At 41.0% G+C, this 24,534-nt stretch overlaps 1 protein-coding gene across 2 annotated transcripts in view; it reads left to right on the forward strand.

Annotated features, from left to right (window-relative positions):
- Positions 1 to 24,534, forward strand: part of PREX1 (phosphatidylinositol-3,4,5-trisphosphate dependent Rac exchange factor 1) — a 288,404-nt gene that overhangs the window by 163,356 nt on the left and 100,514 nt on the right. The window contains exons 7-10 of one of the 2 annotated variants that reach the window (XM_020779458.3): positions 3,969 to 4,102; positions 13,944 to 14,059; positions 15,494 to 15,643; positions 19,691 to 19,838. In XM_020779458.3, coding sequence (XP_020635117.3) covers positions 3,969 to 4,102; positions 13,944 to 14,059; positions 15,494 to 15,643; positions 19,691 to 19,838 — 548 coding nt within the window. The remainder of the gene's footprint in view (positions 1 to 3,968; positions 4,103 to 13,943; positions 14,060 to 15,493; positions 15,644 to 19,690; positions 19,839 to 24,534) is intronic. The other variant, XM_020779460.3, reaches the window with a different exon arrangement.

Here is a 24,534-nt window from a genome sequence, read left to right on the forward strand (position 1 = left end):
ATAAAAACACAGGATAGCAAGCCATAGATTGTTTTTAGGATTTAAGTGGCTTACAGCAAATGTTATGGAAGCGACAATTTATCAGTGCCACTTTATAGAAAAAATTCACATGTATTCAATTTGTTACTCACAGAGTTCAGAAGTTTTTTTTCCATTATTAAACAAAAAGCCCTCCTTCTAAAGTCACATCTAAATCCAACTTGTCCAGTGGGATCCATTTTTTATAGACCCATTGAAATGTGCTTGTTCATTTTGGACTCAATGGCCATAACCCTTTTGCATAAATTATGCTAACATAAGGAAAATGACAGCTACAGTGGTGGAAAGCTGCTAATTAAAGAGTCCCCACTTCTAATCCTCATTGTTTACATTGTGCATAGTTCATTTGGTTTCATGCACAGCCAGGAATCAAGAAGAAGATCTTTAATTAATAGCATTCTAATTCATGCATTAAGATTGCCAATAATTTAAAAGTCCTGATTCAGTTCTGGATAGTGCATGAAGCCAGCCAACTTGAGCACAGTAAGATTATGTTTAAGCAATGAGGAATTGGAGTAGAGGTCTTTAATAAGTGGCAATTTACTATTGCAGGTGAAGTCATTTCCATTACAGCAATATAAATTTACCCAAGAGGATTTTGGCCAGTGAAACTGACTTATACTACTCATTTCAATGGGCCAGCTCTAACGTTGACTAAGGCTAGATCAAATCCAATATGTCTATTGCTTTAAAAGAAAATTTAATGTTAAAGGGATGGTCTGTAAGGAGCGGGGGTAGGAAATACCTTCACCTGAAGAGGAAGTGAAAATCAGTGAGGCCTTTGAGAGGGAGATTTGTGGTATAATGACAGCTGCGAGTGCTGCCACGTGCATGTGTGTGAGCGCCGCCATGCGCATGCATGAGAGCCTGCTCTGCCCCTCCAGGTGCGCTGTGTGCATGTGTGTGAGTGCCCCCCACGAGCGCTGTTCTGTGCATGCATGCGGGCACACTCCACCCTTCTGCAGGCACCCCCCCCCAAGTGTATCATGCTACCGCATGAGCATGCCACACCCCGCCACTGATCTGCAGTAGGGAAAAGGTTGGGGATTACTGGTTTAAGGGACGAAGTGTCCCGGTCACAGACTAGGCACAACAGTATACAAATGTGAACCTGCAACATGAGAAAGATATCGATCTCCTATTAAATGTTGTTGTTAAAAAGCTTGGAATATGAGTGTGTATGAGAAGCACTGCATTTTCTAATGTTCTATATACATGCTTTTTGTAATAATAAGACAGAAGAATTAGTATTGGTTTTCCCCAAGCCAACTACCATCTGCTGCCAAAAGTGTGAAGTTACTGCGTTACTGCTAATGTTCAGTGAAAGTAGAAAGGAAGTTATGCTGACAGTACACTATGTGTTTCACAATCCTAAACTGGTTCTCTCTTTCGCCTTCTCTGCTGAAACAGCAGTAGGTCAAATTATCTAATCTACTTCCTTAGTTTAGTTTGCAGAACAAGTTAGGGTCTCCCAATTAACAGCTGTCTCCCAAACACATTGCAAAAGAACAAATATATGAATACACATACATCCTTCTCTACCTCCCACCCGTGTCTCCCTGTGTTGACAATTAGTCTGTTGATTTGCTGTAGGATGGAAGATTACTGCAGATTTTTAACCTTAGGGAATTATGTTAAAGGTACAAATTATCTTAGAATGAGCTGGAAGGGACCCTATGGATCATTGAGTCCAGCCCTTAGCAAAGAAACACAGTGGAGAATCAAACTCTCAACCTCTGCCTCTGCAGCCAGATACCTAAGGCACGGAGCTATAACTGGATTTTCACAACCTGGAAACCCACATTCATTTTATTATACTTTAGGACTGCACTTGTAAATGGACTGAACATTTCAGTTAATCCAAAACAGCATGGCTAGACAGTTGATCAATATATAAAGACTATGTGCTGATAATGTGATCAAAATATATCAGAAGTTCTTCATTTCTACTGGTTGTCAGTACATTCTCCAGGCACAATTCAATGTGTTGGACTTAACATATAAAGCAAAGTGTTCTGCTTATATACCGCCACATAGTGCTTAAAGCACTCTCTGGCTGGTTTACAAGTTAATTATGCAGGCTACGCATCCCCCCCCCCCCCCCGTGAGCTGGGTACTCATTTTACCGACCTTGGAAGGATAGAAGGATGAATCAACCATGAGCCGGCTATCTGGGATTGAACCCTGGGTCATGAGCAGAGTTTTGGCTGCAGTACTGCAGTTTAGCCACTGTGCCATAAGTGGTTTAGATGCAGATTATACTGTATCTGCCTGTCTGAACTATAAGGTGTCCTTCTGGTGGCCCTACCAATCAGGTAGGGCAGATGGTTCCAAAAAAGAGAATTTTTTTACTTGAAAAATTGAAGAGAGACGTTTGTTCCTTACACAATGCAATGTAGGAGAGGGTGATGCCTTTATTAGACCACTGGGGGGGGGGAATCGTACAATCTGCTGGCTTTCATGGCCACTTCTTCAGGCATGCAGTGGTGTTTTGTCACTAATGCAGAAAATTTGGAATCCCAAAGTACATGGCAGATGGTATGCTGAACTTGTTTCTTAGAGGTAAGTTAGAAAAGATGCAGGCTGCATTGGAGATGTATTTTTCAAGTTACAACCCAGGAAGTTGTTGATTGGAGATCATTCCCTGGGTCCTCAAACAAATAAGCCCAGGAATTATGCATGGCCTTCTTTTTAATACTAGAAGTTTCAGTTCGGTGGAGCCACAAAAGGTAGCAGGTTGTTTGATTTTTCTTAATGGTCTACTAAATATTTTTTGCTAGCATTTTATCTATATTGTACCTTCCCAGAGAAAGTTGTGTGACGTCTTTTCTACAATTGTTATCCATTGGCCAAAATCTGGGTGGGTGGAGTTCACCTACACGGTTGGAGTGACATCACAGTCAGTGACAGATTGCCACTGATTAAAGACTTCCTCTTTCAATTTTGGAGTATACCTGTGTCACTTTTTCTAACTGTGCATGAGCCAAAATAATTTTTTAAATGGAAGTCTGTTATCATGCCAATGATGATCTCATTCCCATAGCACAGCTGGAGTTGTGCAACATAGTTTTGGCACAGTAAGGGAAGAAATCTTTATTATCCCAGGCATTTATGTGTTGCAGTGGGCTCTGCTCTTTTACTTTGGGCTTACATGATGCCCTTATTTTACCCTTTGCTGCTGTTCTTATCTTTTTGCTATGTGTGGGTTTTATCACTGTTTACTGTTATATTTTTCTTTTAGCTCTGATTTGGCCAGAGAACATTAGTTGTTATAAATACATAAACAGAAAATTATAGTATTTTCCCAAATTTTAAACCCATTTTATGGAAACCTGTCCCTGTTTTACACTTGTCTGTATTGGCTGCATGCAGATATTAAGGACAAACCTTTATTTATGATTCTGTATACAATCAGTCTTGAGGCCATACTATTCTCCTTGCTGCAGTGATAAAACAGGGTTACAGTTATGATTTCTTTTAGTTTCCTTCACTGCTTTAAAAGAACGTGGAATGTACCCCTAAAATTAAATGAGTAAATGAAAATGATATGATATAGAGTTATATAGCATGACCTGATTTTGCCAGGTGCTTCAAGGGTACTCATTCTTATTTAATTAAAATAATTAATAAATAGAAACTGTAGGAATTATATGTGCAGGTTCCATGTTTTAATGGGTAAAGAATGACATTCAAGGCTGCTGTACTATTTTTTTTTAGGTTTTCAAAACTGGCAGATTGTTTAATTCTGACAACCACTGAAAAACAACTTCTAAAGGGGGTACTTAGCATCTGATTCATTGTAGCAACCTCATCTTGCTGTCAAATTACTGCTCTGGAAAATTGATGTGCTATAGGTATATATGAGTTCTGCATAGAAATACTGAGAAGAATACAACTTCAGTTTGATGGGAGCCATTTTTGTGTTCTAGGGTTCCAACTTAACAGACATCAGCAGCCAGCTTCTGCTCCAAGGACCCCTGTTAAAAATCTCTGCAGGAAATATCCAGGAGAGAACATTCTTCCTTTTTGATAATCTTCTTGTCTACTGCAAGCGGAAGTCCAGGTAAACACACCTGTCTATATCAGCTCTCCTGCTTCATAATGCTTTACACATGATATATAGTAAGTATATGAAATCAAGTGTCTTATGTCTTCTTTGGGTTGCTTCTCCTTTTATTTATGTTGACACACACACACACACACATATATATGGAGATAGTCTCATGTAGTAGATAGAACTCAGGAGGCCTGAGTTTGAATCCCTACTCAGTCATAGAAGTTCACTGGGGTGTAGAACTGGTAAAACCACTCCTTAAATACCTGACCTACCATGAAAGCTCTGTCAGGGTCCTAAAAGTCAATTCTAACTTGATGGGACATAACAGTAATCTGGATATGTAGACCTAACATAAGGCTTGAGAACCCAGACTGTAGAGAAAGATGTTGAACAACTCCAATGCAGAAGCGATCTTGACATGATTCATTACAGCAGGCTTTCTCAACCTGTTCCTCCTCTTCCTAGAAGTGATGGACTACAACTCCCACTATTCCTAGCCAGCATGGCTTTGATTCATTGGCCTTGTTTTCCAGTATATCAGGAATATGCTGGGTTAGGGAAAGTCAGAATGACAGGAATTGACACCTTGCACTGGTATGGAAATGAGACTTACACACACATACACAGCATAAGAGGCTGAAACAGCAGCATGAGGCTGTTCACATGACCAATGACAATTTTGAAGTTACTGAAGGTGTGTCATGAAAGAGCTCTGGTATTTAACGGAATACTTTTAGCCAAGGAAGTAAATGCAGAAAGAGAGCAAAAAAGGAAACAAATGAAAAGGTTTAGCACCGAGAAGGCAAGGGAAAAGAATAATAATTTGTAAAAACAATCTTATATAGCTTTTGTTTTAAAACACAGTTAATATAATATATGTAAGCTGCTCTATCATAAGGGATAACAATTTAAAAGCAAATTCTTTACCACAATTAGCCAATTTAGATAAATTACGTGGTGAGTTATTGACGAGATACCCATGTTAGTCTGTGCTAGCATATCAGACAAAACTAAAATAAAAATGCAAAATTAAGAAGGCAAAAACATTTTGACACTTTAAAGACTAACTGTTGTATTTTAATCTGAGCTTTCATGGACAAGTCCATTGTCAAGTTTGAAGAAATTTCAAACTTCTTCTTTGGTCTTTCCCCCCATTTGCTCTTAATTTTTAAATTCAAGCACTCATCTCCTCCTGTCACATGTGGTCTTAATTCGTTCACCCTTTCCTTTATTTCAGAATCTCTCCTCTCATTCATCTTATAACCACCAACACATTAAGCAAGGAGATAAGCCCTCTTCAGTTGTTAAGGGAGTGTGTTGAGGAGAGTGCCCTAGCTCTGCACCCCCATCATGATGAATATGGAAATATCTGAAGAGGGGGAAACTATTGCAGCAAGGTAGCCCATCAACATATGCTAAAGCCTCCCAAAATAGGGCTCCTCTCTCCCGTAGAGCTGCTGCCTGATTATAACAGCCTTTCCCTCTTCAGACAGTTCTGTTTCTTTGTTCTGTCTGAGGAAGGAGTGGGTAGTGTGTGGGCACCACATGAATACTTAATGCCTGGGTAGGGCTAAAAAAAGTATTCAAGAGCCATCAGTGGAATCACCTACTAGTGTTCCTCCACCATTTTGTTGGTCCTTATTCCTGTAACTATAAAAGAAAGTAAAACATTACCTTGCAAAGCAATGAAGTTATTATTGCTGCACAGGCATGCAGCAATAGATACCGTGTGGCAGCAGTATTAAGCATTCTATAAGCCAACTCAAAGACTAGGGGTACCGCCCCCCCAAATTATAATTATTAAACTGAACCTTGGATCAGTACCAAATATGGCACAGATGTAGCAGAAAGTCTGCTTGTGTTCTGTGCCAATAATGGGGACATCTGGGCAAATGGTTTTCAAGTTATGAATTTTTAAAAAATAAGATTATTTTTACTCTGTGCAGAACCAAGCAACCAGGAGCTGAGACTGATTTACAACAGATCAAATAAATTGATAAGACTACCATTTATCCTTGTTGAAAACCAGTCCTGACAATTGCCATCTGAGAACTGATGGAAAAAAGGAGTCAGCATCTGAGATTTTCCCTTGTGTGGTGTCATTTTGTGAATAGTAGTGAGCAAAAGGGGATATCCTGTAGACCAGTGGTTCTTAACCTTGGGTAACCCAGGTGTTCTTGGACTTCAAATCCCAGAAGCCCCAACCAGCATAGCTGGTGGTGAAGGCTTCTGGGAGTTGCAGTCCAAGAACACCTGGGTTACCCAAGGTTAAGAACCACTGCTGTAGACCATCTTGACTGCTTCCATTGGTGTTGTCAACATTCAGGCTGCCCTTTGCTATGTAAAGCTTGGCACCCTTTTCCTTGCTGGCAGTGCAGGCACAATATTGTGCAGCAATATTGGGTCATTTCCTGGGTTTTTGAATCATGGATACAGAAACACAATATCCCATATTCATAAACTGGAGGTTTTTTGAAGAACTGAATCCTGTTTTAAGTTACAATTGCAGAGTAATTTAGTTATGCCTTATACCATTTTAAGTTATAATTGCAGAGTAATTTAGTTATACCTTATACCAAATAAGTTAATTACAATTAGTAATTTCCCTATTTCCTATTTCCCTATTTCCTATTCTTTCTCTCTGTCCTCTGCTTCTTCCCCCCTGTGTTGTTAGAAGCTGGAATTAATACAGTACCCCCTCCTTTCTGCAGGCAGTATTCCCAGAACACTAAGTTGAAGGAAACAAAATGTTCTAATGTCTTTGAGAGAGAGAGAGAGAGAGATTTTTGATTGTACAGACAGGCATCAGTGAACAACTTTTCAGTAGTTTGGCTTGGAGTTGGATAACGCAGCTTGGACACTTTCAGTTCCCTAAATAATCTGTGTTTGTGTTTCCTTAATAACTATCACAAGTAAATCTCCAGGGTCTGATTTTCATTTGGGAAAAAAAGAGGAGTCTGTGGCATGTTGTGTAATATGAAAGGATATATTTAGAATTGCAGAGCTGCTATAGTTTTGGATGGTTCATCTGTCTGTCTGCTATTTAAATTCTGGTCCAGGGTGGAAATGAATGTCTGTTCACTTGTAGCAGCTGGCCAGATGTAGGCCTCAACAAGTGATACAATAATGTAATGCAGTGTTGAGAGGTAGAACTTTACGCTAAAGGGAAGTAGCTCTTCCATTGCAGCAGGAGAAAATGCGTGCTGTTTGTTCATCACTTTTAATTTTTCCTCATTGTTTGTTCTCCTACAAATATTGCACTCTGAGGAGTACATACTGGCAATGGTGAGGGGGCACTTTCATGTGGTGTGGTTTCTTCCTTTCATTTCTCTACTGGCTAATGATGGCCAAAGTTTGGAGGAGCGGACCCATGTGGTTGCTTTGATTATGTACTATACTTTCCTTATTCATACATACTGCCATCATGTTGGCTGCATCACAAAGATGTTTCCAGACCAGGTAGATATACTGTACAGTGGGGTCTTGACTTAAGAATGGCTTGAATTAAGAACGTTTTGACTTAAGAACCACTCTCATAGGAAAATATTGACTTGACTTACATACTTAGATTTGAGTTAAGAACTGAAAAAACCCCACGTGGGAGGCAGGGAAAGTGCAAAATTGGAACTTTCAGTTAACTGTTGGCCAGTGAAAAGGGTGCCTGTCTGCTTCCTCACTCCTCCCAGCGTTTAGAGAGTGGATTGGGAGACAGTCTTCAGACTGCCTGGTACTGCCTGGACTATATTTTCCCTGCCTTCCCTGAACCTTTCTTGACCTAAGAAAAAAAGAAACAAAAATATCGCCCTCTAGTGGTCGAAGGCAGAATAGCAGCTTCCCATTAGTTTCTATGGACGGAAAAGAGCAGATACGGATCAAATGGTTTTCAATGCATTCCTATGGGAAATGCAGATTTGACCTGAGAACTTTTTGACTTGAGAACCGCCTTCCAGTACGGATTAAGTTCTCAAGTCAAGACCCCACTGTATAATGGAAGCTTGAGAGTTGATCATATGATAGATTTTTTTAAAAGCATACCCGGGATAACAGTAAACCTGTGGCAGAAGTGTAAGTAGCCATTTCAGTGCCCAAAGCTTTGCTGTTCTCTTGGTTAAGTTTGACCTATCTAAGACTGGCATATGCAGGGACTGTACAGAGGAATGGTGAGGAATACCTAGACCTGAGTGTGTGACATCCATATGAGTTCTGTGCTGGGTGTGCCTGTTTTGTGGTTCCTTCTGCCTGGGAGAAATTTGGGTTTACACCAAAGGGTGGTTTTTGTGGCCTTTCAGCAGCAAAGATTTGCATCCTCTGCATTTTGACACCGTGGACAAAATCTCCAGCAGCCCTACTCCAGTTCCACTTCTGGCCTATGGAATCCTTGTTTCCACTACTTTCATGTTCCATATGCTCTGTTTTGAAATCACTAGTTGCTTCACTTGATTGTATCTTTTAAGATTCCTGCACCATCCTGACTACTTCATTTATACTTCAGGTGCAGTGAACGTTTGATTGCATAAATGTTTCTGGAAAAGGGAAATAATAGCTACCTATGCTGGCTGTACATTTCCCTGCATTATGCACAGACAGGTTTTAACAAATTGATGAGGGGATGTCAGGGCTTCAACCTGCAGAAAGTTTGTCTTGAGCTGATACCCCAAGGGAAGTGTATCACCAGCCAGTTGGGAACAACCCAAAGGACTACAAGGGCCGAGGAGCCACAGAAGCAAAGTGGGCTCGAAGTTAGTAGACCAGTGCATGTAGCTTTTAAGCTAAACGAAGGAGAGTTCTCATGAGGGCTTACTCTCATTCTTCTTTTCTGACTCTAGCTCATAGGAACTGGAAATATAACTTCTTCAGACAATGCATAATTAATCTAAGAGATTCGTTGTTGGATACTTCCCTAGGTGATTTAAAAAGGATTAGACAGATTCATGGAGGATGCCTAAGTGCTGATTGTAAGTTTTTTCCAAAGCATTTAGGTAGCTACTGCAGGAAACAGGATACAGCACCAGAAACACTGATTACCTCCAGCAGGATTCTTCCTTCTGTTGATATATTCTGTTTTGTGCTTTCACTTACAACATCGTCCAGAGCTATTGTCTAAACCAGGTTCTTTCATCTCTAGCTGGAGTTTTGTGATAGAACATATGCTTTATGTGCAGTTGGTCTCAGATTCAGAAAACCCCAGCGAATACCCTGGAGTGCTGCTGTCAGTTGGTGTCAGTGATTGTGGATTAGATGGATCAGTGGTTCGACTCCATATGTGGCAGCTTTCTTTTTGTTCCTGTCTGGTGTATCCTATCCCTTTGATTAGCCCCGAGAGCTGTTTTCTTGAATCAGCTCAAATGTCTATCAAAAGAATTATCGGTTGGCTCCATGATTTCAAACCAAGATGCTGTGGTGGACAGTACATTTGAATTGACAGCTGTTCTGTGATGCCTCACATTATCCCCCTGCTGTTTCTACTTTGTGAAAACTTTCTGCCAAGTTCACAGGGTTCACAACCAGAGCAGGAAAGAGGTTATTTGGAAACAGTTATTATCTGTTATTGTATATGTATTTTAAAAATTCTCTGATGCAGTGGCAAGATTCTGAAATAATAAAGGTAAGGTAAAGGTTCCCCTTGACAATTTTTGTCCAGTCGTGTTCGACTCTGGGGGGCGGTGCTCATCCCCGTTTCCAAGCCATAGAGCCAGCGTTTTGTCCGAAGACAATTTTCCGTGGTCACATGGCTAGTGCGACTTAGACACGGAACGCTGTTACCTTCCCACCGAGATGGTCCCTATTTATCTACTTGCATTTGCATGCTTTCAAATGGCGGGAGCTGGGACAAGCGACGGGCGCTCACTCCGTCGTGTGGATTCGATCTTACAACTGCTGGTCTTCTGACCCTGCAGCACAGGCTTCTGCGGTTTAGCCCACAGTGCCACCGTGTCCCTTAGTGCCACCACGTCCCTTAGTGCCACCATGTCCCTGAAATAATAAAGGCCGTTCTAAATACAATAAAACCTAGGTTGGGATCTTGTAATTCTTTTGGAACCCACTGCTTTCCCTAGAGCCTTAAAAACCTTCTTGGAAGATCCTCTGGGACATATTTTGGTCTCATGGAGGGCTGCAGAAATGTTTGTGTGATTAACATTTTGATTCTGTTAGGTACTGAAGACCTAGACGATTTCTGAGGTCCCTCTGTGGTTTTGTACTTCTTCCAGGACTCTTGTCTCTACTTCACTGCCTTGTTTTTATTCGGGGTGCTAGCAGTGTTGCAGAATTTAAACCTCATTCAGCTTTCTTGGTTAGATTAGAAGAATGGTAGTGATTTAAACCAGGGGTCCCCAACCTGGTGCCGGTCTGTGGCCATGGTAGGACCGGGCTGTGGAGACAGATATCCTGGCCCCCCGCAAGCACTCCCCCCCAAACGCACTCCCCCCAAACGCACTGCCCACCACCCGCATGCCCCTCCCCTCTGTGAGTGTGCCCTGCCTCTTCAGGCATGCACGTGAGCACACTCTGCCCCTCCGCCCATGCATGCGAGCTCGCCCCTCTGTGAGCGCACTTCACCCCTTCATGAATGCGTACCAGTACTCCCCTCCACGAGTGTGATCCACTGCTCCACGGACCTCACACACCCCAACTGGTCCGCAACTCAGAAAAGGTTGGGGACCACAGATTTACAGTGGGGGCTTGACTTCAGAACTTAATCCGTATTGGAAGGCGGTTCTCAAGTCAAAAAGTTCTCAGGTCAAATCTGCATTTCCCATAGGAATGCATTGAAAACCATTTGATCCGTATCTGCTCTTTTCCGTCCATAGAAACTAATGGGAAGCTGCTATTCTGCCTTCGACCACTAGAGGGGGATATTTTGTTTCTTTTTTTCTTAGGTCAAGAAAGGTTCAGGGAAGGCAGGGAAAATACAGTCCAGGCAGTACAGTACCAGGCAGTCTGAAGACTGTCTCCCAATCCACTCTCTAAACGCTGGGAGGAGTGAGGAAGCAGACAGGCACCCTCTTCACTGGCCAACAGTTAACTGAAAGTTCCAATTTTGCACTTTCCCTGCCTCCCACGTGGTTTTTTTTCAGTTCTTAACTCAAATCTAAGTACTTAAGCCAAGTCAATATTTTCCAATGAGAGTGGTTCTTAAGTCAAAATGTTCTTAACTCAAGCCGTTCTTAAGTCAAGACCCCACTGTAGACGATTATGAAAAAGGCAAGTGAAGGTTGATGCTTGGATGAAAGATACACTGTTCTATAACCACAGTTCAGAATATAAATAAATCTCTAGAAGAAACAATTAATAATATTTTCCCAGGAGAACTGAAAATCATTGTGCATGGAAAGAGGGAGTACTGGGTGCTGCTATGCGCACCTATCCCCCCCCCCACCCACAGTGGTTTGCATTGCATACAGGGCCATGCAACATTTTGTTAGGTTTTTCCTTTGAGCATGCTCTTCAGACACCTTGAGTGCTGCTTTCTTCCCTCTGTAAGTCTGATAGGGACACCACAATCTAAATTATGTAGCTGAAGCTGTTCTTTGCCTTATTATAGATCAATCATGTTGTCTGGTGGCTTTCTGGAAGAGATAGTTCATGTATACTGACTTCTAATGCAAGAAAACAACAATGGTATCTCATAGAGTGATTGAAAAAAAAGCAGTGCTGACCCTACCATTTTGCAGACGAAGGCAGCTGCTTTAGGCAGCAGATATGGAGTACCATGAAAGGCCAGCAAATTTTTCGTTGGCTAATCGGTGATGGTTGTTTTTTTCTTTTCCTCACTTTTTCTTTTTTACTGTCCGGGAAGGGATTTTCTGCCTCTTGTGCCAAAATAATATGTCTGGTTTGGGATAGTACACATGATGAAAACATAGATAAGGGTGCCATTTACTGCTCTGATAGCAAGTCACACACACACACACACACACACACACAGAGAGAGAGAGAGAGAGAGAGAGAGAGAGAGAGAGAGAGAGAGAACTGCAGCTGGGGGATTCTTAGATCTTTCCCATCTTAGGGTCGACAGAGGGAAGTAACATGGAGACGGAGCTTTAGGTACGTTGACACAGTAGACTGAAGGACAGGAGTTTTGGAATTCTCTCATCTAAGATTTTGTGAGTTACACTAAACATTATCAACATTATCAAGCAGTCAGATCATGTGCAACTTCCTTTGATGTTTTTTGCATCAGAAATAACAGGAAAGTGGAAGTTTTATATCAAAGAAGCAGGAGGAACCCAACAGAAGCAGGATTATTATTCTGATAATTTTGACTTATTTTTTTTTTACCTCGGAGCAAAGCAGGGGAAGACCCTTAGAAACCTGCTTTATACTTTCTGTACTATGTGCTATTATCTGACTTACACCAACCCTAGTAGAGCTTTGAAAGTAAGTGAGACCTTTAAAGGGTTGTTTTACCAATGCCACAGTCCCACCACCATGGGTCTTCATGGGTGAGCAAGGATTCGAATCCAAGTGCCCTTAGGGCTTGTCCATCACTCTTTCCACTATACAACACTGAGGATGCTATATAATCAATAGCACCATTTGTCCATCTAGCCCACTGTTCTCAGTATGCCCTGGCACCAGGTCTCCCCAGAGTATCAGGCAGAGATATTTCATTAGCGAGTGCAATCTAAACTCTTTTCTAACTGGAGATGCCATAGATTGAAACTAGGTTGGGCTCTTCTGCATGCAAAGCTGGCTTTCTACTACAGAGCTGTGGCACATCCCTAAGGATGTACTTAATGGAGGAGCATACTTCCATCTTACTCAAAATCACTAACATAAAGAAATATGCACCAGGATGTAGCAGAACACAGGGTGTGTACACTACACAGGGATTGTTAATTTATAATTAAATAGTTGCATGCCCACAGTTGGCATGCAGGATTGTAAAGTGGAGCAGACATAACCTAAAGTGCCTTATGTCAACTGGATTTCAAAACAACTGATTTAAAATACAAACTGAGGTACAAATACTTTCCTTTTTATGAAGCTATGTCAATAATTTCATCAACACATTAGTTTACCGTTGCAGTTGTTTTCTAAATGCATTCAATAACAACTGATTACTTACATGCACACTAAGCTAGTCTAATAAACAAAATTGTTCAAAATGTTTATCAATGAAGATACACTAGTAAACTGCACAGTTACCTTTAAAAATATGTAAAGTGTGTATATTAAAGGATTAATACAGCTACCAACCCTGGATGACATCTTCACATCCCGCTGTCTGAGGAAGTCACACAGCATCCTGAGAGACTCTTCCCATCCTGCTTATAACTTTTTTGAACTGTTACCATCTGGCAGAACATATAAAACAATTAAGACTCGGACCACACGTTTTCTCAATAGTTTTTATCCCAGAGCTATAATTGCAATTAATAATGAACTTAAAGACCACCAATAGTGAATAATTAGTTGGACTGTGTTACTTGGCCTGCGGTGTAGATGTTTGTATTTTTAGTGGGGGATTTTTAGTGGGTGGGGAGTGTTTGGGGAATTTTATGTGTGTGCATGTGTCTGGTCTCTGGGTGTCTGTGAATTTCGTTGTATGGGTATACTGTGTATATACTTACAATGACAATAAATTATTATTATTATTATTATTATTATTATTATTATTATTATTATTATTATTATTATTATTATTATTATTATTATTATTATTATTATTATTATTATTATTATTATTATTATTATTATTATATTTCAGTCCTGAAATCTAGGGGACAAATGGGAAATGCTGTATGACTGGGATGATGATAGTGAACTGATGTGTATTTTAGGGGGAAATACTATTAAAGATAATATAAAGCACAAACATTATTCTTGCCTTCACTAACTTCAGAGTTGCTGGGAAAAAGACATCTAAGCGCACCAAGTCAATAAATGGATCCCTCTACATCTTCAGGGGCCGAATAAACACAGAAGTCATGGAAGTTGAGAATGTAGAAGACGGGACAGGTAAGAAACCAAATCTGAAATGTAGCTGTGTACTTTATTGGATAGATTCTGTATCCTTGTCTTTATAGGTGAGTCCCATCAGGTCTTTAGTATTCTTTTTACCCTTCTCTAGAAAATCTCCTTATGTTTTGAAGCATGACAGGTGGTGTTTCAGGACATTGTTGGCAACTGGATTTTTAAAGTTAAGAAGTGCATCTCTTGCTCCTTGACCTCCAAACAATCCCTTCCCTTCTTCCCTACAGCAGAGCATGTGTCTTCTCCAAGCTCTCCTTTAACATCAGCGTTTGTTACGTTTCAAGTTCATTGTTGGGCAGAAGTTTTGCTGTTTCATCTGGTTGTTCTTAAATTGTCACTAAAAATTCTTACCAACAAATATTCCCAACAGCAACAGAAGCAGAAAGAAGAGGTGGAAATGCCAAGTTTATTACAGTGGTGCCTCGCTTAGCGATGTTAATCCGTGCAGCAAAAATTGCTGCTAAGCGAGTTCATCACTAAGCGATTTTAAAAAGCCCATAGAAACGCATTGAAACCCCTTCAATGCGTTCCTATGGGCTAAAAACTAACCTTAAAGTGAAGATCCTCCATGGGGCGGCCATTTTCGGTGCCTCTAAAGCGAGGCAAAACAGTGGGTGGCCATTTTGTTTTTCTAGCGGCCATTTTGAAACCGCCGATCAGCTATGCGAAAATTGGGGCTTTGCGATGATCGCTTCCCCGCAATCATCGCAAAGCGAATTTTCCCCATAGGGACCATAGCAAAGCGATCGCTCTTGCGATGGCAAAAAGTCTATACGGAGCGATCGCTATGCGAGGCACCACTGTATTTGCTGTTTTTACTAACTAGCCACTGCAATCTTAGGATGGGCGTTAACAGGGTAGAGTCCACAGTCAATTTCCATCCTCTCAGAGCCACAGCAGTTGCTGTTTACTCATCAAAGCGGAGATTATCTGACCTGCAGACTGCAAGGCCATTTATATGACCCTTAGAAGCTCCCATTTCCAAATGTCCCTTTCCTCAAAAGGGGGAATCATACCTTTGAAAGCCTCCAGGGGAGCAATTGCCTCTTATATACACACTGTGATTACAACTGAGTGAGGTTATAGTAGCACCCCTGGGTCTGGATTAAACAGAGAGGTCTCCATTTGCTAACCTATGTTTGATGCACACACCTTGTTTAAGGGGAAGACCCTCTCAATGCTCTGTGCATATGTAACCATAAAGCCATCTCAAACTATAGAGACTGCTGCAGAAGTTGACTCCCTAGAAATGCAGATAGGATTTTGGGAACAGATATTATGGCTGGCTCTATGAACATAAGGGAAGAGCATTGTTCCTGGGTGTGCCCCAAGGTGCATAGATTTTCCAGGTGACCTTGTTTTGCCTGAAGACCTAAGACTTGGACTCACTGTCTTGGCTGTGCTTTTGTGTTTTTGCAGCAGATTACCACAGCAATGGTTACACAGTGACAAATGGCTGGAAAATACACAACACCGCCAAAAACAAATGGTTCGTCTGTATGGCCAAGACTGCCGAAGACAAGCAGAAGTGGCTTGACGCAATAGTCAAGGAAAGGGAGCAGAGGGAGAGTAAGTTTCTGATATATATATTTTCCATGCTGGTTGAGTAACAAGACTTGTGTGTGTCTGCAGTGAGAGGTTTATCCGTCTGAGAAAGGAACAACTACAGTAGCTGAAAGTGTCTGGTATGCATTTTCAGTGGAATGTGACTTTGAAAAAGAAACAGTTCAAGCAGCTGCAAAGTTACTTTTCAATTTACACTGCTGAAAATTGCAAGGCTCAAGAATCAGTACACTCACTTATTACTTACTTACTTACTTACTTACTTACTTACTTACTTACTTACTTACTTACTTACTTACTTACTTACTTACTTACTTACTTACTTACTTACTTACTTACTTACTTACTTACTTACTTACTTACTTACTGGCTGCCTTTCTCCCAAGTATGGTTATTGGTATAAAATACAAACAATTTTCAAGGCCAAATTCCAAGATTCTTTTGGATACAGTAGGAACCCCTTATTCACAGGATCAGTAGCCATTGATTCACTTACAGTTTGAAAATATAATTTTAAAAAAATCCAGAAAAAACACATTTTCAAATGTTTTTCCAAAACTGGCCACTAGAGGGAGCCATGCTATGAAGAATGCATACGGTAACTTGGTCTCTGGCTGCTTAACGCCTCTCCGCTCGCAAGCTTTTTCTTGGGTAGCGATGTAGGCAGGAGCTCCTCCTGCCTTGCTGGTTTACCCAGAGGCAAACAAACAAACAAACAAACAAACAAAACCAAATATGTGGCTTTGACAGTGTAAGCAGGGTAATCTAGGCAGGAGAGGGGCATCTCTAGGGCAATGTTTAGGGCCGGCTGCCTTTGCACTGGGTGGGTGTGAGAGCGTGCAGAGCGGTGACGAGCAGCTCAGCATGCAGGCGAGTGGCCCTCCCGAGGCAGCTGCGGCTTCCATGCTTAACTCTCCCTTTGGGTAACCGTCGTGTTTGCATGGCTCGAAGATGGGCCCCTTTGTTCCAAGGAATTGCTTTCACCTTCAGATAGTTGGCAAGGGCGGGGGGGGGGATGCTTAGAAAATTTACTTTTTGGGCCTCAGCTTCCAGAGCCCAATCCCCTACAAGTATTTTACAGAAATAAAATAAATACAAATTGATATGAATGCTCACAGAAATAAAAGACAAGAAGGCTTTTTGGCAGGCATTATACAATACAATGTTGTTGTTATTATGTGCCATCAATTCGAAACCAACTTATATGGACCCAATAGGGCTTCTAAGGTATATGAGATATATATGGAATGGTTCCACTCTCCCAGTGAATTAACGTGGCTGAGTAGAGATTTGAACCTAGGCCTCCTGAGTCCTAGTCCGGCCCTTTATCCACTACACCACACAGTGTAGTGCACATTTAAAAGAACAACAACTCAGAATTCAAACACATTTTGTCATTATGCCTTGTCATGTGCAGTAACTGGAAGATAGCCAGGAAAAACCATGCAAGTAGCTTCAGTGTGTGAATCAGTCCTAGTATAGATTAAAGACAGTTTGCAATTACTATCTTGATGTGTTTGAAGGAAGGAATGCCCCTGAAGATGAGAAAAATCAAGGATTCTACAATCCATTGAAGGAAACTTGCATGTGTGGGAAGTGAGGAATAAAAGATGTAAATGGAAATAAATAATGTAAATTGAAAAATACACTAGCATTTATACAATTGGTATAAAATTCAACTGTGTGCTGCTGCAATTTAAGAAGTCCAGGTAGGGATTTGCTATTGTTCATGAAACTGGCTTGCAACAGCAGACCTACCCTACTTTATTAACTTGCAGCAATTCAGATCTGAGATTTATGACCATAGAGTCATGCTATTAGGCATAGCTAGAAGGATTCTGGCCAAATATATTTAATCTTAGAAAGATTTTTAAAATGTTTACTTGTGTATACACGCATGCACATATGTGTACATTTTGTTGTAGTTTAGTTGTTAAGTCGTGTCCAACTCTTCGTGACCCCATGGACCAGAGCACGCCAGGCCCTCCTGTCTTCCACTGCCTCCCGGAGTTTGGTCAGATTCATGTTGGTAGCTACGGTGTATATATGCAAATTTTAACACTAGAGTCACATTTAAAAGTTGCCTGAATTGAACTCTAAAGTTCCAGAGGTAACACTTACAAAGTAAGAAGAGTTTCCATGTGGTCTGATCCTATGGTTAGTTGATTATACCTGTTTAATTTCTTTTCTGTACCTGCTCTTCTGATCCCCAGATAGTTGTGAAGCTTGCTTACCTGGCTAATGCTCCTTATTTTTGCCCTTTCTTTCTATTCTTGCATCCCGTGTTTCATAATTTAAAAACCACAAGGCCGGAGTAATATACTGATCAGTGTTTGAACTAAGACCAGTGACACCTGGTTTTAATTTAACCAATTCCTTCTCAGCCTTATCTACCTTAAAAGGTTATTATCTGAATGAAATTATATGAGATAGCTGGAGATGGAGAATGTAAAGTGTCCTGAGCTTTTCCAAAATGATATAGGATAAACATACAAATATAGGTCACCCAGATTTAAGTGCAAGGCATCCCCCTCCTTGAGCAGGGGCTGCCTTGGCTTCCAGGATGAAGGAGCTGTCAGTGTTGAGACAAGAAACTTGGCTTTGTCCTAGAGCCAACTGAGCAAGAAGTATATTGTAATTTTTTGCTTACATCAGAGTTAAGAGAATTTCATGATGTAGCCACCGACCGAAAGCATGTCAAATGATTTAGGCTGTTGTTGTTGTTTTTTATCCCAACCTGACTTTGCAAATTACCTTTGACAAACATCATGGTGTGGAGGAAGATGGCAATCAACCAGGATGTTTGGCCTGCCAATTTTTTTCCACCAGGCATCGGATTATGAAAACAAATGTGGACTCTGCAAGACTAAACATTGCATATACTTATCTGGAAGTTGAGTCATGGCAACTGGACTTTTTTTCCTTATTGAAATGTTTTGCTACTCATCCAAGTAGCTTCTTCAGTCTAAGGAAAGTTGGTAGGAGATCCCTGATATATCCTCCATGTTGGTTTCACTTCCTCCTGGTCTGAATAGGCTCATTAGGAGGGCAAAGGACTGTGGGTGAGTGAAAATCCCACTTCTGCAGTCCTTCTCCACCCATTGTCATGGGTCATTAATGGTCATTAACTGTGGTCCTTCTGGTGTATGCGGTACTAATCTTTCTGGGGATGAATGAAAGGACAGCATGATAAATAGTCCTTCTAACAAGCCCATTCAGACCAGGGGGAAGTGAAACCAACATGGAGGATATACCAGGGATCCCCTACTAACTCTCCTCAGACTGAAGAAGCTACTTGAATGAGTAGCGAAAGAAGTCCAGTTGCCCTGAGTCACCTTCCAGATAACCTCACCTAAATGACTGAGAATCTTCACAGATATATTGCATACACTTATTTCTCCAGTTAGAACATCTGCAGTTCAGTACCACAGGCTAGGGAGTTTTATAGTGTTCAGCTGAATACAAAATGTGCAGTTGGGAAAAAACTCTGCAATTGCAAACTGATAAACATGTAGTTGGAGAAACAGAAAAAAATTAGGCTGTACCTATTTGTTAATTAAAAATTTAAATGAAAAGCAGGATCCTGTAGCAAAATGGGCAAAATCCTGTTTCATAACTGGCATAACCTAGATCACATGCCAGAAATGTCATGGAAAGTTTCCCATCCCCCATTCACCCATGTCAGATTCCAAGATTCCCTAGGGCTCCGTTTTGCCATGGAGAAGCTTTTGGGAGCCTCGGGATGTAAGAGAGGGGAGCCTTTAAAAGTTCACTACTGCTGGAATGCTCCCAAAGGCTCCCCAGGTGCAAAGGAGAGCCCTAGGGAGCTGCAGAACCTTAAGGGGTCGTGGTGCCATTATGTCAAGAGGATCCTCTGATTGAAGATGGGGCCTACAAATGGGTTAGCAGGAAGCTAGAGTCATCATTTGGAGAAGCTAGAGTCATCATTTGCTGGAACTAGAAGAATCTGGATGACATCAGATTTTATTTTGGATTGAGTTCTTTGTTTATTCTGCAGAGTGTTGAAGGGAAGACCCTGCTTCTGTATTTCAGGTCTGAAGTTAGGCATGGAGAGGGATGCATATGTCATGATCGCAGAGAAAGGGGAGAAGCTGTATCACATGATGACAAACAAGAAAGTGAACCTTATCAAAGACAGGAGGAGAAAATTAAGCACTGTTCCCAAGTGCTTTTTTGGCAAGTAAGTGACATGCGGGTTGAAAAGGCTCTTTCATTCCAGTGAACAGAAAAGATCACGGGTTTTCTATGGACGGTATTCTGAAGCCAAATCTGATGCGCTTTGATGGGATTTAATTGGAAAGGTCTTTAACCTCCATTGCAATTCATTTATTAAAATTAATCATTCATTCCTACTTAATTCCCTTCGACTACTTGATGGCAGCACATTACAGGAGTGGGTGGGGGAGGTAACTTGTAAATATCATTCTAAATCTGTAGGACAAGTGAGGAGAAATTACATGCACAGCAAATGTTTGAATCATAGCTTGAAAATGCTTCTGACAACCAAATATCCATCCATCCATCCATCCATCCATCCATCCATCCATCCATCCATCCATCCATCCATCCATCCATCCATCCATCCATCCATCCATCCATCCATCCATGCGTCTTTCTTTCTTTCTTTCTTTCTTTCTTTCTTTCTTTCTTTCTTTCTTTCTTTCTTTCTTTCTTTCTTTCTTTCTTTCTTTCTTTCTTTCTTTCTTTCTTTCTTTCTTTCTTTCTTTCTTTCTTTCTTTCTTTCTTTCGACACTTTAAAAGATGTGCTTACAATTGTCTTGCTTCAGTATCAATTCCAGATGCATAAGTGGAGTAGGATGCCTCCTGCCATAGATAGGACAAAGAGTTTTTCCTGAGAAGGGGAGAGGGGAAACTTGTCATAGCCAGACCAGACATAAGGAAATGATTTTTAACACTGCAGATTTTAGTCTTGGGAAGACAGTCAGATTGGCTGGGGAAACTGGTGCAGGCAAGAGGTGTCTAGCAAGAAGAGGTTAGGTAAAACGATATCTTACGTAATTTCCTGTATGTTTTATTATATTATATCCAGTGAACATGGGGTCTACATTGCAACTTGCTAAAATGGCTGGAGCATCCTGGGGGTAGGCTTTGCCTAGGACTTCTTTTAAGTCACATTTTGTAAGATGTCTCACAAGATTTAAAATGCAGAGTCTCACAAAGGCTGGGAAATATTAGCCATTGCAATATCTTCCTTCCTTCCTACCACTAGCAGTGTTCCAGGAGTTCTGAATGGAACCATCTTGCTTGTCTTATGCTGTCTCTCTGTAGGTAGAGAGACAGCATAAGACCACACAGGTAACACCACTTGGTCATGGTGCTGGACTAGGACTCAGGTGACCTGGGTTCACATCCCAACTTAGCTGTGAGATCTGCTGGGTCAGGGATGCATGTCTGGTTCAGAAACATGTGGCCAGAAAGACAGGGATAGTGTTGAACATAAGCACAGTTGGCCACCTGTCCAGGGCCCACATCCTAGTAGGGTTCCCACTGGCAAGAATCACACAGATGTGCTTCTTTTCTTCAACTTCTGCTTTGTTATTCAAGCCTCTTGTGCTGTGACCCAGTCAAATTTGACAGTGAAAAACGAGCAGCAGCAGGAAAGCAGGTCCTATGACGAAAGACTGAAAGAACTGGATATATTTGGGGGGGGGGGGAAGAGATGTGATAGCATTTTTTCAGGTATTTGAAAGATAGTCATATAGAGCAAAGGCATGGTTCTGTTCTCTGTCATCCCAGAGTGCAGGACACATAAATAATGGGCTCAAGTTGCAGGAAGCCAGATTTTGACCAAATATCAAGAAAAACGTCCTAGCTGTTGTAGCTGTACAACAATGGAATCAGTTACCTCGGGAGGTGGTGAGTGCTCCAGCTCTGGAGGCATTCACAAGAAAATTGGACAACTATCTGTCAGATCTACTTTGTTTTGGATTTCTTCACTGAGCAGGGGGTTGGATTCAATGTCTTTTTGGTCCCTTCCAACTCCATTATTCTATGATTCTAAATGCCGTTCCGTGATTGCTTACTGTTTCTGTGCCCATAAAAGAAGCAAGGGATGTTAATGAAAGAGAAGGGAGCTCAAGAACAATTGGTCTACATGTTTGTTAAAGAACCTGTACCTGCTGAAAATATCTTTTTATAAGAAGGATGCCAGAAAACTGGGGCAAGTTCAGAAGAGGGCAACAAGAAAGATCAGAGACTGCAATCCAAGCCCTATGAGGAAAGACAGAAAGAACTGGACATATTTAGCCCTGAGAAGAGAATACTGAAGGGAGTTATGATAGCACTTTCAAATATGTAAAATGTAGTCATATAGAGGATCAAGATATGTTCTTGATCATCCCAAAGTGCACGACACATGATGAGCTAAAGTGACAGGAAGGCAGATTTAGGCTGAATATCAGGAAAAATGCCGTAACCGTTAGAGCAGTACAACAATGCAACCAATTACTTTGGGAGGTGGTGAGCACTCCAGTGCTGGAGGCATTCAAAGTAATATAGTCTGATCTGGTTTGATTTGTATTCCCACGTTGAGCAGGGTGTTGGACTCAATGGCCTTATAGGCTCAATTATTATATGATTTTATACAGGGGACCCTCTACTTACAGAATTCATCTGTATTGGAATGGTGGCTGCAGGTCGGAAAGTCTGTAGGCCGAGTCACCATTGACCTACATTTAAAACCAATTAATCCGTAACCGGCCATTTTTGTCCTGTTTTTGTTCCATTTTGGTTTTTTCAGGTCTGTAGGTCAATTCTCCGGCTGCAAGTCAAACCAAAATTTTGCAGCCAGAGAAGTCTGTAACTTGAAAAGTCTGTAAGTCGAGCCGTCTGTAAGTCGAGGGTCCACTGGTACAACTGTTAAAGGTTCAGGGGCTTAAATGTTCTCTTTTTCTTGTGGCCACCCTATATTTTTTGCCTCTTATTCCTTTCCCTGACCCTTACAACAAGGTGGTTTTTGAGACATATGTGTGGAGTTGAAGTGACACTCCGTTGTCTTGCTTATCCAAAGGGCAGCCTGGAAATAACAACTGGTCTTTCTGGCGTGGCAGAGTCTCAGATCACATTGTGGGCTCTGGCTTTGGAAGGAGATATTGAGCAGTACTGTCCGCTTTGTGATGTAGTGTGAAGAGATGTGCACTGTAATGGTGTGTCGTTGACACTGCAGGATAGTTAAGAGTGGTTGTTGTAGGTTTTTCAGGCTGTTTGGCTGTGTTCTGGAGGTTTTTCTTCCTAACGTTTTGCCAGTCTCTGTGGCCGGCATCTTCAGAGGACAGGAGCTAGAACTCTGTCTGTGAGGAAGAAAAACCTCCAGAACATGGCCAAACAGTCCAAAAAACCTGCAACAACCATCGGATTCCGGCCATGAAAGCGTTCAAGAATACATAGTTAAGATTCTTGCTTTTTCTTTTGCAAATCCTCGGCGGCCCATGCTACCTTTGGAAAAAAAATATGAAAATCCTCTCTCTCTCCAACTTTTACAACCATATAATTTCATTTAAATTCTGAAATCCTGTAATCACAAACAAACTAAAAAATTAATAAATCAAGGAAGCAGTTCAAATTACTTGGTATTATTGCATGTTTTGTGCTAATACAACACAAGAGTGTGCTATGAAAACAACAAAAGAGTGTGCTATGAAATGAGTAAGTATATTTTCTGAACTCAAAAATAAATGGTAACATTGAATGTGAGAGGGTTTTTTTTTTCAGCTTGCAGATATTATCCCTTAAATCTTGATATCTCCTAAAACTCCGCTTCCTATTTGGGGGCTTGGGAGACACTGTTTCAATCCTATTTTTTGAATGCATTACTTGTGTTGCACTGTTTGCTGAGCTACCAGCCCTGCCTGGCAACACCTGAACAAAGATCTATTTGTAGTAGTTACCCTGATGCATTTTTAACCAAAGACTCCGTCTTAATGTCAAGCTTAGTCCTATTTTGCTTTTTAGTTCCAGATGCAGATAGAAATCTAACAATACGCCTTAATCCTTCCCTGTAGCAACTTTGGTGTTTCAATCATAGCTTTATAATCCTTCTAAGCAGGAAGGGAAAAAGAAAGAGGGAAAAGATTTTGATGAATTTTTAACTATAGCAGTTTTACTATTATTCTAGTCCTGACCACCCAGCAGGCTAAGGCAATAAGTTCCAACCAGTCCAGCCAATACACCATTGCAAAGCTGTCATTTCATATCTGGCCTGCCCTTAAACCATTCCCCCAACCACTCACTGCAGCTTCTTAACCCAAACTGTACATTTTCTTGTTATTGCAAGTGAAAGCACCAAAAGGAACTTCTTGTCATACATATCAAATCATGTCTTTATAGTTTGTTTGACAGTTCTCCGTGCTCACAGAGCTGTTGGCACAGAACATCTCCAAACATAGCTGTTCATTTGGTAAAGGCTTTTGCTCATTTCTTTCCTGACCTCCTTAACCTTTCATCCTGCATCAGCTCAAAGTTTTGTTTCTTTTTCTGAAGAAATATTGTGCAGCCATCCACTGATTTCCAGGGGCGAAAAATCTAGTAAGCACATAGTACATCTTCAGGACCTTGAAGTTTTTTTCAGCTGTTTTGTTGTGCTCTCAAGTAAGGTCCTCCTAAAGCAGAAACCTGTAGCCTTTTAGAAGTTGTTGGGATGTATGATATGTTAACAATGTTGAGAATATGTCAGGATATCTATACATCATTTCTCAAAAGAGTCCCGTGAACAATAATTACACATTCATCCCTAGAACACTTACAGAATCTTTCCCAGAAGTATTATATGAATAGGTTTTTCATATATATTATATGTGCTTTTGAGTTTTGGTGGTACAAATGACACCTTCAACAAAATGTTGTAATGTGCTGTGCCA

Source organism: Pogona vitticeps, chromosome 4, assembly GCF_051106095.1.
Source record: "Pogona vitticeps strain Pit_001003342236 chromosome 4, PviZW2.1, whole genome shotgun sequence".
Taxonomy (NCBI): domain Eukaryota; kingdom Metazoa; phylum Chordata; class Lepidosauria; order Squamata; family Agamidae; genus Pogona; species Pogona vitticeps.